Source organism: Hyla sarda, unplaced genomic scaffold (assembly GCF_029499605.1).
Source record: "Hyla sarda isolate aHylSar1 unplaced genomic scaffold, aHylSar1.hap1 scaffold_556, whole genome shotgun sequence".
Lineage (NCBI taxonomy): Eukaryota > Metazoa > Chordata > Amphibia > Anura > Hylidae > Hyla > Hyla sarda.
Window position 1 is genome coordinate 75,564 of NW_026610568.1, and position 16,597 is coordinate 92,160.

The 16,597-nt window shown below is 44.2% G+C and overlaps 1 protein-coding gene and 1 pseudogene across 2 annotated transcripts in view; one reads left to right on the plus strand and one right to left on the minus strand.

The window, feature by feature from the left end:
* LOC130339914 (cytochrome P450 2C20-like) overlaps positions 1 to 16,597 on the plus strand; it is a 125,069-nt gene that overhangs the window by 42,044 nt on the left and 66,428 nt on the right. Inside the window, exons 2-4 of one of the 2 annotated variants that reach the window (XM_056554099.1) lie at positions 1,992 to 2,154; positions 2,954 to 3,103; positions 5,976 to 6,136. In XM_056554099.1, coding sequence (XP_056410074.1) covers positions 1,992 to 2,154; positions 2,954 to 3,103; positions 5,976 to 6,136 — 474 coding nt within the window. Of the gene's footprint in view, positions 1 to 1,957; positions 2,155 to 2,953; positions 3,104 to 5,975; positions 6,137 to 16,597 lie in introns of both variants that reach the window. The other variant, XM_056554100.1, reaches the window with a different exon arrangement.
* On the minus strand, positions 1,458 to 1,623 carry LOC130339917 (U2 spliceosomal RNA; annotated as a pseudogene).

Sequence of the window (16,597 nt, forward strand, 5' to 3'; positions counted from 1 at the left end):
GAGCCCCGAATGGCCGCCACCGAGTGTCCTTTCAGGGCTCCCGAAAGGGTTTTGAAACTTGTACCTGCATATTAACAATTCATTTGACCCGCTCCTCTCCTCCTCATGTTGTAGCACAATCACAGTGCACAGCGGGGAAATGTCACTTTCTCATCTCTGTCGGGTATGGGGGACAACGGCCGTGTGAAGCTAACTGACAGATCAAGGCAGCACAGCATCACATCTGCCCTAGTTAGGCAGGGCAAATAAGAGTCCAAGACCAGGTCAGGGTTAACAGTAGCTTTACTGAGGTAGACAGATGGTACAGTCTTTACAGCTAGGTCAGGATCAGAGAGATGACCAGTAACACAGGGGACCATGCAGCTTGCTCACTATAGCACAGCCACGCTGACTATAGTAGACATGACTTGACTGAAGATAGTGACAGCAGACAGAGATGACTTGACTTACTGATTTTTTGCTGTAATTTATGCTTGAGGCCTCCAGATGTGCTGGACACTGGCTCTGAGACGACTGGACTGGACTTGACCTCAGGCTCTAAGAGCAATGAATGATCAAAGAGCGAGAGATTGCAGCTCCTCCCTTACTTATAAAGTCGGGCTGTGCAAGGAACTCATAGGCTAGCTGCGGGTCATCTGGTCACCTGGTGCTCTCTGGGTAACAAAGCATGTGACTTTAACATGTGACAACCATTATCATGTGATCAATAGTCATGTTTTTTTTTTTTTTTTAAAGCCGAGGAACGTGCTCTCGATTCACCCAAAGTGCAAGAAAAAGTGCAAACATGTTACACTAAAAAAAACGTGCACAAAGGATGCGGTCTATCGCAAGCCCTTCTCCGATAGGAGAGAGGCCCCCCAACAAACCTTACCCTTCGCCTCCGGACCAAAAGGTACCTGCGAGATTCCAGGTTCGATGTCCCTTTTCGCCGAAGCTACTAGGGGACCACAAATGCTCCCGGCATCCCCCTTGGCGTTAGCCAAGGTATCTGCCCGCAGAGCCGATAACGGTAGGTACCCTGCCTAAGCAGGAGTACCCGGGGTGTTTGCAGGGAGGTGCGGAACCTAATGGCCAAACACACCTCCCCTAGACCGCCAGGAGGGACACCCAGAAGGGCTACCGCATCCTGACAAATCCTGTGAACACACAACACGCAAAAAGTGACACAGTGAGACAAAAAAAGAAATAAATAAGTGAATGTGTGCAGATATACTGCCCGGACATCCGGCCGGATCTATAAAAATTTCTCTGATCCTAGCCAGAAGGCCGGGAATCAAGAGGTGAGTGCCACAAGGTGAAGAGATTATGGTGCCCGTGCTTCCACTCAGTGAGCCAATTCTCCCAGTGAGTTTTGGCACCTCGGGGTCACCACTCCCCGAGGCACAAAAGTACCTCGGCTCTAGACCCTCTCAGCCTTATGGCGAGACCCGGAGGGAACAGGTCACATCGGGGCAGCCGTCGAGTTGATTCCTCAGAACCAGCCCCGGAATGCCCCGGTACACCTGCATCCTCCATGCAGCACCAATCCCCACCAGCCCCATACCGGTGTCACCGTACACCGGCTTGAAAACCTGATAAGAACAGATACTACACTTGATCTTAGCCAAAAGGCCGAGAAGTGATCAATAGTCATGTGACCATATCAAAGGTCCTTTAGACACAATACACAATTATACAGATTATAGGGGTACAGTGCAGGTGAGCCCTGGGGACGTGCATTGACTCAAGCTGATAGGACTGTGAGATGCATATCTCGTACTGGGACGTCACACACTGTAAGAGCACTGGGGCGCCAGGCAGGATTTTGTGGTCCCAGCGGTTAGAAAGTGCCAGAGTTCTTCTTTACTGACAACGAGTTAATTCTAACCACAACCCCTAGAAACTGTCATATATATTTTTTAATGTATTCATCCTATGAATTGTTCTGGGCTTTCTCTCTTTTGCCTTTTGTCTACAGAAACTTAGGGCACATTTTGGGTTTCCTCTTACAGCTCTACAAGCAGTATGGTCCAGTCTTCACTGTTTGGCTTGGCAGTTCACCAGTGGTTGTACTCTGTGGATATTCAGTGGTAAAAGATGCCTTGGTAAATTATTCACATCAATTTAGCGACCGTGGACCTTTGCCAATAACACAGAGATTGAGCAATGGGAAAGGTGAGAACTATGAAACTGGAAATTTAACATTTAACTTTCATTAAACTTTAACTTTTGTGGAAAGATAACATCCATGGCCTCCTTCCCCAAATTAAGAGAAGCCATCTTACTCCTGGCTTCCAGCTGAGATGCCACCCCTGTGCACACGAAGGAACTGAATTTTAAACTTGGAGGTTCAAAAACCAGGTGGAGCTGGCAGGTGATAACAGTTTATTCTGTTCTAATGGAGGCCATTCAAAAGATTAAATAAACCTTTATGGCTGATACATACTATTCCTTTTACTAAATCCCAGGAGGAATATGCGGATCCACAGTCTGGAGACCTATAGCCATTTAGGTGGCGGGCTAATGTAGTATAGTTAACTAAAACAAGAGGATACAGCTTCCTGTGAGCCACATAGTCTGTAAAAAGCAATAGTCCGGAAAGACTTTTGTGGACATGGTCTGTGACCTGTGCAGAGTTCATTCTGCAAAAAGCTGTTACAACTTACTATTGTGAATTGTAACGATCGTATGTTATCTATATATAGGTGTTAACTTTTATTGAAATCCTATCTGTGATCATAATGAGGAGACAAGTTGGTGTACAGAACGGGAGGTATTAGCTTATTGCTTAGTTGCCAGACTAAAAACTGCAAGATTTCACGAGTTTTTATTTAATAAATAGAAGAATAAAAATTTTTTAACGTAATGTAAATAACTAGACATTCTGCATGGCAGTAAATGCCCTGTTTATGGGCTGCAGAAGGGTCATGATTTTCTGCTGTCTCAATCACTCGACTACTTTTATGTGACGTAGGTATCATAGGTACCAATGGGGAGCTCTGGAGGCACACAAGACGATTTGCAGTGACCACACTTAGGAATTTTGGAATGGGCAAGAAATCAATGGAACAAAGAGTGCAAGAAGAAGCCAAGCACCTTATGAAGGCTATAGAAGCTACATGTGGTAAGATTAATACCGTAAATGTTACCATCCATAAGTATCTTCTTTATTTGACTGAATAAATACTTCTTTTTGCCTTCAGTCATCCATTGTCATTTTACTCTATGCTGAAAAATCCTTTATTTATATTAAGAAATACTATAGTTAAAGGGGTACTCCGCTGGAAAACGTTTACATATTTTTTTTTAAATCAGCCAGTGCCAGAAAGTTAAACAGATTTGTAAATGAGATAATACAAAGTATAGGAGAGGTTCTAGATCACCTAGTTCCCAATGACCCGAGCAGCCCAAATGGCACCTGATACCCACCGTGTCAATTGAAAATAAATAATGGAAATAGACATTGAGGCTCAGGGTCTTGAATATTTGGTTAAAATATTGTATTAATTTATTAAATATGTATAGTGTATGCCAATCTCACAGGGCCCTTGTGAGTTAGCAATTATACAATAAAATCAAGGTAATATATATTGCAGAAGGCAAAAAAATAAAAGATAAAATAAAATAAAATACAATAAGTATAGTTAATATATAAATGAGGTATATACTTTGCATTCAAATAAAGTGCATTTATTTAGTGACTTCGCATCTGTAATTCAGCCAAATGTCATAAATGAATGAGAGGACCGCACTTTGTAATCCAAAGGGTGATAGTACAATGGTACTAAGTATCCTTTGTAGAAAGAGATACTTTGTATGCACTTGTGATGATGTGTCTCTGCTTAGTTATCTATGCAAGAGGTTCGCTGCTGGAGACTCTGCCGTCTCAGCGGTATACAGCGATGTTACAAATACGTAACTGTTCTTCAAATTTGTTACAATACGTGCATATAGTTAATGGTGGATGGTAACACAATCCCTTTAGGCAAAGGGTCAACTGCTAGAGACCGTGCAGACTGAAAAGTATGCAGTGGAATAGGTGGGCTAATTTCTGGGGGACTGCAGCGCTTCAATTGTATAGCATATCCATGTATATAGTACCTGGTATGCGGCTGACAATCCCGACAGTGGTAGAAGGTGACTTACTGTTAGAGACATGGCCGTCTCATGTAATACAGCATGGAGATGGATAACGGTGGGTCCGGTAAGTGGAAATGTCTTTTGCGGTCCTGGCAGTTGAATCAATGTGGCGTGTCCTCGTGGCTGCGGTTCCATACTCAAGTAACGCATGCCATAGATAGGATGGCTTTGTATCCAAAATAGGGCTGGGTGCGGCACTCTAAGGTATAAGCTGGACGCGTTTCAAGTCCTCCATAGGACTTAGGACTTTTCCTCAGCAGCTAAAGTGATGATTGATAAAATTCACTTTAGCTGCTGAGGAAAAGTCCTATGTATTTTAGACCCATGTTTGATTAACCAAAATGAGCTTCAAAATCCCTGCCAGCATTGCAATCTGGACCGCATGTAGTTTTTCAAAACTGAACTACAGTCATAAATTAATCTACATTGAGGTCAGTTGAACCATAGAAGGTCGGAGAGCTGCAGTTGTGATCTGAATATCTTCTTGCCCTGTTTAATAGTACCTAGATGAAGAAGACATGTCTGGACTCTTAACATTGTTGGAGAATGCCCCCTGGGCTTTTGAGACTTAATTGTATAAAAAACCAAAAAGACTTATATCTTGATGCAGGAAAAGATTATAATGAGAAAAAAAAGTTGAATCCTAATGACTAGCACTGTCTAGCCATGTGCTTATTTACACTCCTGTCTTCCTGTTGACAGGTCGGCTTTAAGTGCCAAGAAGGCACTGTCAACTTATGGTCACTGTTGGATAGCTCACTGTGGTTTCTCTTAGGCTAAATGACTGCCTTATATTGAAGCTTCATATCTGAAGCAGTGATTATGGTGTTAAAGGAAAACGTTCATCCTGTTGACCCACAGTAAACCCAATATACTGGGTTATAGTGTGGGTGACAGGAGACTGATTCGGGGTTAAATATGTACCTTCAGTACGATGCCCAATCCCAATGCCCAAAGGTCTGCTTTTGTCTTTGTGAATTTGAATATTCATGATCGCTGGTCATGTGAGCGCTCAGTAGGTGCAAGCACTCATGTAACCTGTGACCATGAATATTAAAATTCACCCGACGGGCCCGCCTCCAGTGCGCAATTTACCAAAGACAGAATTGGACCTTTGGAGGGAGCGGGCATCGGACTGAAGGTATGCATTTAACTCACTGACCCTGCATCGGTCTCCTCTTCACCCACACTATAACCCAGTATATTAGGTTTACTGTGGGTGAACAGGATGACCATTTTCCTTTAAGCCAACATGTGGCATGTCACATTTAACCTTGGTAAGCAGATAGTCTAGATTACCCTTACTTTCTGTCAAAAGCATGGTGTCAACAGCATAGAAAAAGGCTATAAAAATGTCTTCCTTTAAACTTTACCCCTCTTTGCTCTTCATACAGTCTGACTTCTCTGATAATCTTTTTTGTCTAAGTGTTCTCTGATGACACATGTCTCGGGAACCACCCAGTTTAGAAGAGGTTTGCTATGGGGATTTGCTTCTAAACTGGGTGGTTCCTAAGACACGTATCATCAGAGAGCACTTAGACTGATAAGAACAACCTTAACTTCAGAAGCTCATAAGTACTGAAAGGATTAAGATTTTTTAATAGAAGTAATTTGCAAATCTGTTTAACTTTCTGGAGCCAGTTGATATATATATTTAAAAAAAGTTTTTTTCCTGGATAACCCCTTTAAGATCATGTAAACATCCTTTTGTAGGTCTATGTCTTTTCCAGTGTCCAGTATCCACCTGGTATGTGCAAATATGTGTATGGATATTTTACCAAATAAGATATGTATGTATATATATATATATATATATATATATATATATATAAAACATTTTTGTCTTTTCTTTCCAGGTAAAGCAGTTAACCCTCAGGAAACTATTGGATGTGCAGTGAACAATGTTATCAACTTAGTTGTATTTGGAAAAAGATGGGACTATAAGGACAAAAAATTCCTGAAGCTTCTGAACATTACAAATAATCTTTTTAACTTCATCAGAGCTCCTCTAGGAGTGGTTAGTGCCAATTATTTCATTCCTATTGAAGTAACTTATAAGTCAAACTTAGCACTTCTTATTTTGGGCTAATGCTAGCCACACACATTAGACACTTCTGAACTGAACCCACTGATTTCAGTGGGACCAGCTAACCATCTCAAGCACAAGGCGGTCCCAAATCAGCTGTATGTTCCATTTGTAATTGTATAAATAAAGAAGGAAAAATGGGTGCACACCTCGTGAAAATCGCTAGGGTAAAAAATGATAAAATCCCAACCAATAAGATGGCCCCTTACCGGATCAGGTTGCGCTCAGGGCACAACTCTGTGCTGGCATTGATGATATGGTCAGCAGCTTTAAGCCCCTCTGGTGCAGGTTCACCTTCACCATAGCAAGGTATGTTCATGGAGAGAAAAAAGAGGTTCTTATAGGTTAAATGCAATGCTAAAATACACAAGCGTTTCCAGCCCGAAATGAGCTCTTCTTCAGGCATAGGGAAAACAGTAAAACTCGTGTCTTTATGCACACAAAGGGTTAAAGGTTACGGGTCACTGTTCACAGTGATACCGGAACTTTTTTAACAAAGACACGTTCACAATCATCATTAAAACATAATGTGGTATGTAATAAGGTGTAGAAGGAAAGATGAGCACTACCAAAGTCCCAAATAGCCCCAAAGACAATCCCAAATAGCCACAGGGCTAGACACAGGCACAAGGTATCCTCCTCTCAAACGTCCCAAACAGCAGTGCTACGCAATACAGATGAACGATAATGAGTCACCGACAAAGTCCACATACTTAGGCGATTTACCTATGTGAGAAATTCTCTCGGCTTGCAGGATCCGGGTGTAGAGACCTTCTACATCCACAGAGGCTAGGGTTTGTCACAGTATATTGATTGGCTGATCAGACCTCTTTTGTCCACTTTACCGACTTACCTGAAAGATACAGGAGACTTCCTCAGAGTATTGAGGGAGGTTACCTGGCAGGAAGGTTTCCATCTAGCCTCCGTATGTGTAGAAAGTCTCTACGCCTGGATCCCGCAAGTCAAGGGTTTTTGGGGGGCATGTCGCATTTAGGAAGCCCCTGTGGTGCCAGAGCAGCAAAAAATACCCACATGGCATACTATTTTGGAAACTACACCCCTTAAGGAACGTAACAAGAGGTACAGTGAGCCTTAACTACCCACAGGTGTTTGACAACTTTTTGTTAAAGTTGGATGTGTAAATGAAAAAAAATTTTTTTTTTACTAAAATGCTGTTTTTTTCCCTAAATTTTAAATTTTTACAAGGGGTAATAGGAGAAAATGACCCCCAGAATTTGTAACCCCATGTCTTCTGAGTATGGAAATACCCCATGTGTGGACGTCAAGTGCTCTGCTGGCGAACTACAATGCTCAGAAGAGGAGGAGCGCCATTGAGCTGCTCTATTGTCTCCTCTTGCTTATGCTGCCACCTCCACGCTCTCATTGTGCCGCCATATGGTCTCCTCATGCTGATGCTACCACCTCCACGCTCTGTCATTGTGCCACTATATGGTCTCCTCATGCTGATGCTACCACCTCCTGGCTCTGTCATTGTGCCACCATATGGTCTCCTCATGCTGATGCTGCCCCCTCAAGGCTCTCTCATTGAGCTGCCATGGATACTGCAAAACATAATTAAGGTGCTTGTCCCCAGTTACAGAAATTCCTCTGCATTAGACCACAAGTAAGTATTGAGGATATGCATTAGCTAAAAGTTAACTTTTCTTAGGATAAAATATATGGACCCCAATTTTTTTTGAATTCTAACAAAAGGAAAGGTGTGCAAAAAACACCACCAAGTATTTATGCAATGCAAAGACCTCTAAAAGGTGGAAGGGAACAACATATGGTACATTGTAAGAGATGGGGGTAAAAATTTCCCTGTAAGGCCCTACTCTCACACTATTAATTCCCTTCTGTTACTCCTCCTAAAAAGGGCAGCCCCACACAGGAACCTCTCCCTATTTCCAACTAATGATGAACGGCATTGGCCATATTCGAATTTGCGATATTTCGCAAATATATAGATAAATATTTGTCCTCTTTTCATGAATTTCGCGTATTCGTTATATTCGCATATGCTAATATTTGCATATGTGAATATTCGCATATATGAATATTCGTGTATTCAAGGAAGAAAACAGTGAGGGGGTGGGCAACTATACTATTGGTAGCTAGGGATGTTTTTGATAACCTCTGGCAAGTGTATATGCATCATTCTAATTGGCCCACAAGTGAAAAGAAGGAATATGCAAATATTCACATAAGCGAAGATACGCGTATACGAATATTCACGTATGCGAATATGCGATATGCGAATATTCACATATGTGATATGCGCATATGCGAATATTCACATATGCGAATATGCGGAAAAACAAATATTCGCAATTTCAAATATATAGCGAATATATTTGCGAATTTGCGATATTCACGATAAAAATTTGAAATGCGAATATTCGCGCCCAACACTATTTCCAACTAAAAACCATGGGAAATGGCAGTGTTTTAATGTGGAAATAGGAAGAGGTTCCTGTTTGGGGCCGCCCTTTTTAGGACGAGTAACACTTGCCAAGAAGGGAATTAATAGTGCAGGAGTAGGGCCTTACAGGGGAAGTTTTTACCCCCACCTGTTACAATGGACAATACATTGTTCCCTTCCACCTTTTAGAGGTCTTTGCATCGCATAAATACTTGGTGGTGTTGGTGGCACATGATGTTTTTAGCACACCTTTCCTTTTGTTAGATTTAAAAAAAATTTGGGGTCCATATATTTTATCCTAAGAATAATGTTAAAAGTTAAGTTTTACGTAATGCATATCCTCAATACTTACTTGTGCACACCAACACTTTGACAGAAATGACCGTTTTCTTCTGCCTACCTCCCTCAGCTACCAATCCGATCCTGCCACCTGCCTGATGCCACACATCTGATGCCAAGTTCTCCTTCTTTCACCCACCTTCATCACCGGTTACTGGTATTGCCACCCACCGCCCCACTCTGTCACCGGGTCACTTTCAGTACTCCTGATGCTGCTGCCTCTGCCACCTCCAGGCTGTCTCATTCAGCCACTATATGGTCTCCTCATGCTTCAGACAACTCCAGGCTGTGCCATTCAGCCACTATATAGTCTCCTCATCTGCCGCCTACTCCAGGCTGTGCCATTCAGCCACTATTTGGTATCATCATGCTGCCACAAACTCCAGGCTTTGCCATTCAGCCACTATGTAGTAGATTTATCATTCTTTTCAAACGTATGACTTTTATATGACAATTTTTTTTACTAACTTTTGTTTACGTGCGACCTATTTGTCAAATAGTCACATGACCTTGATAAATAAATCACACGTAAGCAAAATCCGAAAAAGCCGCTTACAAAAGCATTTTTTAAAGCAGAAAAGTTTTCCCTTATGTTAATAGCCGAAGTTCTTTATCTACTCTTTATTTCCAGTAGCGTTGCTAGAGCGTGACAGGGAGGGGGGCGTACCGCATCGGGTGACACCCTGACTTGCCTGCCTGGAACTAAATAGCTGCACTCCAACTATCCCGCAACAATCCATCCACCCTCCTCTGAAATTTAAAAATATTAAAACATACTATGCTGCACCGTGAATATCAGTACTCTGGAGGCTTTTTTGTTTAATTTTGAGCCCACATTTTGTGATGTTGGTGGGCGGAGTTTGAGTCGCTGTGCTGAGGCCAGAGTATATGTCAGGAAGGAAGACAGTGGAGGCACATAAACAATAGTGAAGCCACAAAAAAAAAAAAAAAAAAAACGGCGCGGCACGTTACCCCCCCAAAATGTGCATGAAGCTGTATTACCATGTATGTTTCTTTTTTTTTTTTTTTCTTTAGGAAAAATCTTTGTGCCACATACGGGTTATTTACGTAGTCTGTAAAAATTCTTACACAATTATTTTGGGCCTTATTCTATTTTATCACAACATTAATTTTAAAATTTAGTGGGTACGCCAGCATACCGTATCCTAAAATTAACAAGGTGTGCAGTATGTATTTTCAACCTTAAAATTAATAGAGTTATTAGTTATATAATAAATGTTTTCTATAATTAACATTAAAGGGGTACTACCGTGCTGACAACTTATCCCCTATCTAAAGGATAGGGGATAAGTTGCCTGATTGCGCAGGGTCATGCTGCTGGGGACCCCCGCAATCTCGCACGCAGCACCCCGCTCACGGGGCCAGAGTATCGTGACGTCACGGCTCCGCCCCCATGTGATGTCACGCCCCTCAATGTAAGTCTATGGCAGGGGGCGAGTCAGCTGTCTCGCCCCCTGCCATAGACTTGCATTGAGGGGCGGAGCGTGATGTCACATGGGGGCGGAGCTGTGACATCACAATCACCGGCCCCGTCATCAGACTCAGAGTGGATGTTCGCTCTGGGGCCTGATGAGAGCGGGGTGCTACGTGCGAGATTGCGGGGGTCCCCAGCAGCAGGACCCCGCACAATCAGGCAACTTATCCCCTATTCTTTAGATAGGGGATAAGTTGTCAGCACGGTAGTACCCCTTCAACATTAATGTAGTAGTTTTGTTTCATGATGCTGAACAAGAACAGTTGTTAAATTGGGTGTTAATTTCCTTTTCTGCAGACGTATGCAATTTCTGTAAGTAAGGTTGGATGTGGATGTTACGCCGAGCGCTCCGGGTCCCCGCTCCTCCCCGGAGCGCTCGCTACACTCTCGCTATTGCAGCGCTCCGGTCAGATCCACTGACCCGGTGCGCTGCGATCCTGCCTCCAGCCGGGATGCGATTCGCGATGCGGGTGGCGCCCGCTCGCGATGCGCACCCCGGCTCCCGTACCTGACTCGCTCTCCGTCGGTCCTGTCCCGGCGCGCGCGGCCCCGCTCCCTAGGGCGCGCGCGCGCCGGGTCTCTGCCATTTAAAGGGCCACTGCGCCGCTGATTGGCGCAGTGGTTCTAATCAGTGTGTTCACCTGTGCACTCCCTATGTATACCTCACTTCCCCTGCACTCCCTCGCCGGATCTTGTTGCCATTGTGCCAGTGAAAGCGTTTCCTTGAGTGTTCCTAGCCTGTGTTCCAGACCTCCTGCCGTTGCCCCTGACTACGATCCTTGCTGCCTGCCCCGACCTTCTGCTACGTCCGACCTTGCTTCTGTCTACTCCCTTGTACCGCGCCTATCTTCAGCAGTCAGAGAGGTTGAGCCGTTGCTAGTGGATACGACTTGGTCACTACCGCCGCAGCAAGACCATCCCGCTTTGCGGCGGGCTCTGGTGAACACCAGTAGTGACTTAGAACCGGTCCACTAGCACGGTCCACGCCAATCCCTCTCTGGCACAGAGGATCCACCTTCTGCCAGCCGGCATCGTGACAGTGGAATACATATGTGACTTTTAAATGGAGATGCAACTTTTTTTCTTCACAAATAGCGACTATCGCATTTGATAAACATATGACCACTGAAAAGTTTAAAAAATTACTACGTGAGCAGATTTCAGAAATGTGCTTTGGAATAAGCAAAAATCAAAAAGTCGCAGCATGTATGGTAAAGTCGCAGGTGCACAAGTACATGCGACTTTTTTCTCAAAAAAATCTACTACGGAGCTTGATAAATCTCTTTCTACATGATCTCCTCATGCTGCCGTAAATTCCAGGCTATGCCATTCAGCCACTATATGTTCTCCTCATGCTGCCGCCAACTCCAGGTTGTCATTCAGCCACTATATGGTCTCCTCATATTGATGCCACCTCCAGGTTGTCATTCAGTCACTATATGGTCTCCTCATATTGATGCCACCTCCAGGCCCGGGACATTAAAACTTGGGAGTGTAATATTAAATTTCAATTTCAAAATCTTAAACTTCAATTTCAAAATATTACATTTCAATTTCAAAAATCGATGTAATCTTTTCAAGACTGAGGCCCTATGGTCGTCGATGTCATGTAGTAGCTGTGGAATCCAATGAAACAGGTTGGAGCAATCACAATGAACCATAACTGATTCAATGAAACATTTGCAGTTCCGCAGATAGTAAGACTGTGGGAGGGGGGCGGGGGCGGTGAGAGGCACGGGCACAAACAGGTGGTAGTTCACCTCGTGGCAAACCGCCAGCTCAATGCTCACCAGAATGGGTACTCAAAACATTTTAATAAATTCAAATTAAATGAAATAAAAATTGTATAAAAAAATCTATTTATTCTCTTAAATTTTGACTCCAAATGGTCTCCCTGCTGCCACATCCAGATGATCTGCCGCAGTGAATGTAATAGCGATGCCTGAATTCTTCATGTCATACTGAATAACAGTATTATTTCACTACACAGCACACACCCTATGCGTGTTAGAACAAAGCAAAGTGTTCTACACCCCTATTGAGGCTCTCTTTAGGCCAGAGATAGACGTTTTTCCATATTCGCCGCAAATAAATTCGACCCGAACCAAATTTTTTCGGAAAATTCTGCAAATTACCCAAATCGAATTTTTCAAAAGTTTGCTCATCTCTAACAGGGATGTGTGAGGGCTCGTTTTTTGAGCTGTGATCTGTAGTTTCTATCTGTATCATTTTTGCGTTCATGGGACTTTTTGATGTCTTTTAATAACTTTTTTCTGATATATGATGTGATTACAAATCAGTACTTTTGGTGTTTGATATTTTTTTTACGTTTACACCGTTTACCGTGCAGGATAATAAACATTATATTTTCATAGTTTGGGCATGTAAGCATGCGACAATACAAAACTTTTTTTCTTTTTTTTTTTTGTAAAATGGAATGGGAAAATAAGGGTAATTTAACTTTTTATTAGGGGAGGGGGTTTTATTAAAAATTTTTAACATAGGGGACTTTATGTCTATGCAACAGCGTTGTACAGTGTGATCGACAATCCACTTATATAGCCTGGCTAAGCCAGACTACATCAGTGATTCGGCAATTGCTGGCTGGAGGCAGGTAATGTCCTCCGACATTTTAGCTCATGGTTTCGTAAGCCCCTCTGCGTTACTGCATATTTCAGTTTTACTTTAGAAGCTGTGATTGGCATTGATCACAGCTTCTAAAGGGTTATATAATGACGGCAGCCTGTCATTAGCAATGAGGGTTTGACTACTGATAGTAGCCGACACTCACTGTTCTGGAGTGAGCACAGCTCCTGCACTCTCTTTAAAGCCACTTAAGGATATAGGTCGTACAGGTATGTGGTGAGCCAGGGGTGTAGTGGGAGGCAGATGCGGGGCAGATGTTATAGCCCAAGAGGTAGATGGTATTAAACCCTTCTTGTCGTGGTTTGGCCTTATAACCACCCGAAGGTAGTACCGCTAATCCTAGGTTAGGCAGGGGCAATAAAGAGTCCAAGGCCAGGTTAAGGGTAACGGTAGCTTTACTGAGGTAAGACAGATGGTAGAGTCTATGCAGTTCAGCCAATATCCCAGAGACTTGACTTGAGACGATGACAGACAATTGAGATGACTTGACTTACTCAGGACAGATTGGTGGCTGCAATAATTTAGGCTTGAGGCCTCCAATGCTCTGGACAAGACTGGGGTACTCCGCTGTTGGACATCTTATCCCCTATCCAAAGGATAGGGGATAAGATGTCTGATCGCGGGGGTCTATCAGCGGATTACCCCTTTAACCTGTTGGGGACGAAGGGCGTATGCATACGCCCTTGCGTCCTGGTACTTAAGGACGAAGGGCGTATCCATACGCCCATGGGAATTTCGGTCCCCGCCGCGCGCCGGGCGGGGACCGGGGTGACTGCTGATATCTATCAGCAGGCACCCCGTGCAAATGCCCAGGGGGGTCATTAGACCCCCCCATGTCGTCGATCGGCGCAAATTGCAAGTGCATTCACACTTGCGATTTGCGCCGATTCCGGGTCATTACGGGTCTATGGTGACCCGGTGACCCGGAATATAAGGGGGATCGCGGGTGTCTAAGACACCCACAATCCCCCTGAAGGCATAGGAGTGAGGTGGCAGGGGTGCCACCCCTCCTATCCCTGCAATTGGTGGTCTAGACACGACCACCAATAGCAGATCGGGGTCGGGGGGGTTTACTTTCGTTTTCCCCGTCCTGCCCACCCACAATAGGCGGGCCAGAACGGGGAAAACGAAGAGGAGCGGCACCGAAGATCACTTACCCGTCCGGAGGCAGCGGAGCGACGGGGATCGGCGGGCGGTGACGGAGATCTGCGGGCGGCGTGTGGCGGAAGAGGACGGCACCCTGGATGCGACGGAAGCCAGTGAGTTGCCTAGCAACATCTAAAGGGCTACAGTCTGAGACCACTGTAGTGGTCTCTAGACTGTAGCCCTCCAGATGTTGCAAAACTACAACTCCCAGCATGCCCAGACAGCTGTTTGCTGTGTGGGCATGCTGGAATTTGTAGTTTTGCAACAGCTGGAGGTCTACAGTTTAGAGACCACTGCACAGTGATCTCTATACTGCCCTCTAGATCTTGCAAAACTACAACTCCTAGCATGCCCACACAGCTGTTTGCTGTCTGGGCATGCTGGGAGTTGTAGTTTTGCAACATCTGGAGGTCCACAGTTTGGATATCACTGTTCAGTGGTCTCTAAATTGTAGCACTCCAGATGTTGCAAAACTGCAAATCGCAGCATGTCCAAACAGCAAACAGCTGTTGCGGCATGCTGGGAGTTGTAGTTGCCCTTCTGTGATCAGTAAATGCTGGGAATTGTAGTTTTGCAACAGCTGGAGGCACACTGGTTGGAAAATACTGAGTTAGGTAACAGAACCTAACTGAACATTTTCCAACCAGTGTGCCTCCAGCTGTTGCAAAACTACAACTCCCAGCATGTACTGACAGACCGTTCTTGCTGGGAGTTATAGTTTTGCAATAGCTGGAAGCACACTGGTTGCAAAATACTGAGTTAGGTAACAGAACCTAACTGAACATTTTCCAACCAGTGTGCCTCCAGCTGTTGCAAAACTACAACTCCCAGCATGTACTGACAGACCGTGCATGCTGGGAGTTGTAGTTTTGCAACAGCTGGAGGCACACTGGTTGGAAAATACTGAGTTAGGCAACAGAACCTAACTGAAGGTTTTCCAACCAGTGCGCCTCCAGCTGTTGCAAAACTACAACTCCCAGCATGCACGGTCTGTCAGTACATGCTGGGAGTTGTAGTTTTGAAACAGCTGGAGGTTTGCCCCCCCCCCCCCCCCCATGTGAACGTACAGCGTACAGTAAGTTCCCTGCTTCAAGAATGAGCTGCGGGAAACTAACCGTAACCCGCCAGTGCGAATGTACCCTAATAACACTACACTACACTAACACCTAATAAAGAGTAAAACACTACATATATACCCCCTTACACTGTCCCCCCCAATAAAAATGAAAAACGTATTGTACGGCAGTATTTCCAAAACGGAGCCTCCAGCTCTTGCAAAACAACAAATCCACGCATTTCTGGACAGCCACTGGCGTAGAATACCCCTATTTCCACCGCTATGCAATCCCTAATTTAGTCCTCAAATGCACATGGCGCTCTTTCACTTGAAAGCCCTGTCGTATTTCAAGGAAACAGTTTAGGACCACATATGGGGTATTTCCGTACTCGAGAGAAATTGCACTACAAATTTTGGGGGGCTTTTTCTCCTTTTACCCCTTATGAAAAGGAAAAGTTGGGGTCTACACCAGCCTGTAAAATGTTTTTACACTAACATGCTGGTGTTGCCCTTTACTTTTTATTTTCATAAGAGGTAAAAGGAAAAAAAGACCCCCAAAATTTGTAACGCAATCCTCCTGAGTACGGAAATACCCCATATGTGGGCGTAAAATACTCTGCGGGCGTACAACAAGGCTCAGGAGTGAGAGCACACTATGTACATTTGAGGCCTAAATTGGTGATTTGCACAGGGGTGGCTGATTTTACAGCGGTTCTGACATAAACCCCAAAAAATAAATACACACATGTGACCCCATTTTGCAAACTGCACCCCTCACGTAATGTAACAAGGGGTACAGTGAGCCTTAACACCCCACAGGTGTCTGACAGATTTTTGGAACAGTGGTCAGTGAAAATGAAAAATGAAATTTTTTTGCTTGCACAGCCCACTGTTCCAAAAATCTGTCAAACGCCAGTAGGGTGTAAATGCTCACTGTACCCCTTATTACATTCTGTGAGGGGTGTATTTTCCAAAATGGGGTCACATGTGGGGGGTCCACTGTTCTGGCACCACAGGGGGCTTTGTAAATGCACATGGCCCCCGACTTCCATTCCAAACAAATTATCTCTCTAAAAGCTCAATGGCGCTCCTTCTCTTCTGAGCATTGTAGTTCGCTCGCAGTGCACTTGACGTCCAAACATGGGGTATTTCCATACTCAGAAGAAATGGGGTTACAAATTTTGGGGGGCATTTTCTCCTATTACCCCTTGTAAAAAAGTAAAATTTGGGGAAAAAACAGCATTTTAGTGAACATTTTTTTTTTCATTTACACATCCGACTTTAACA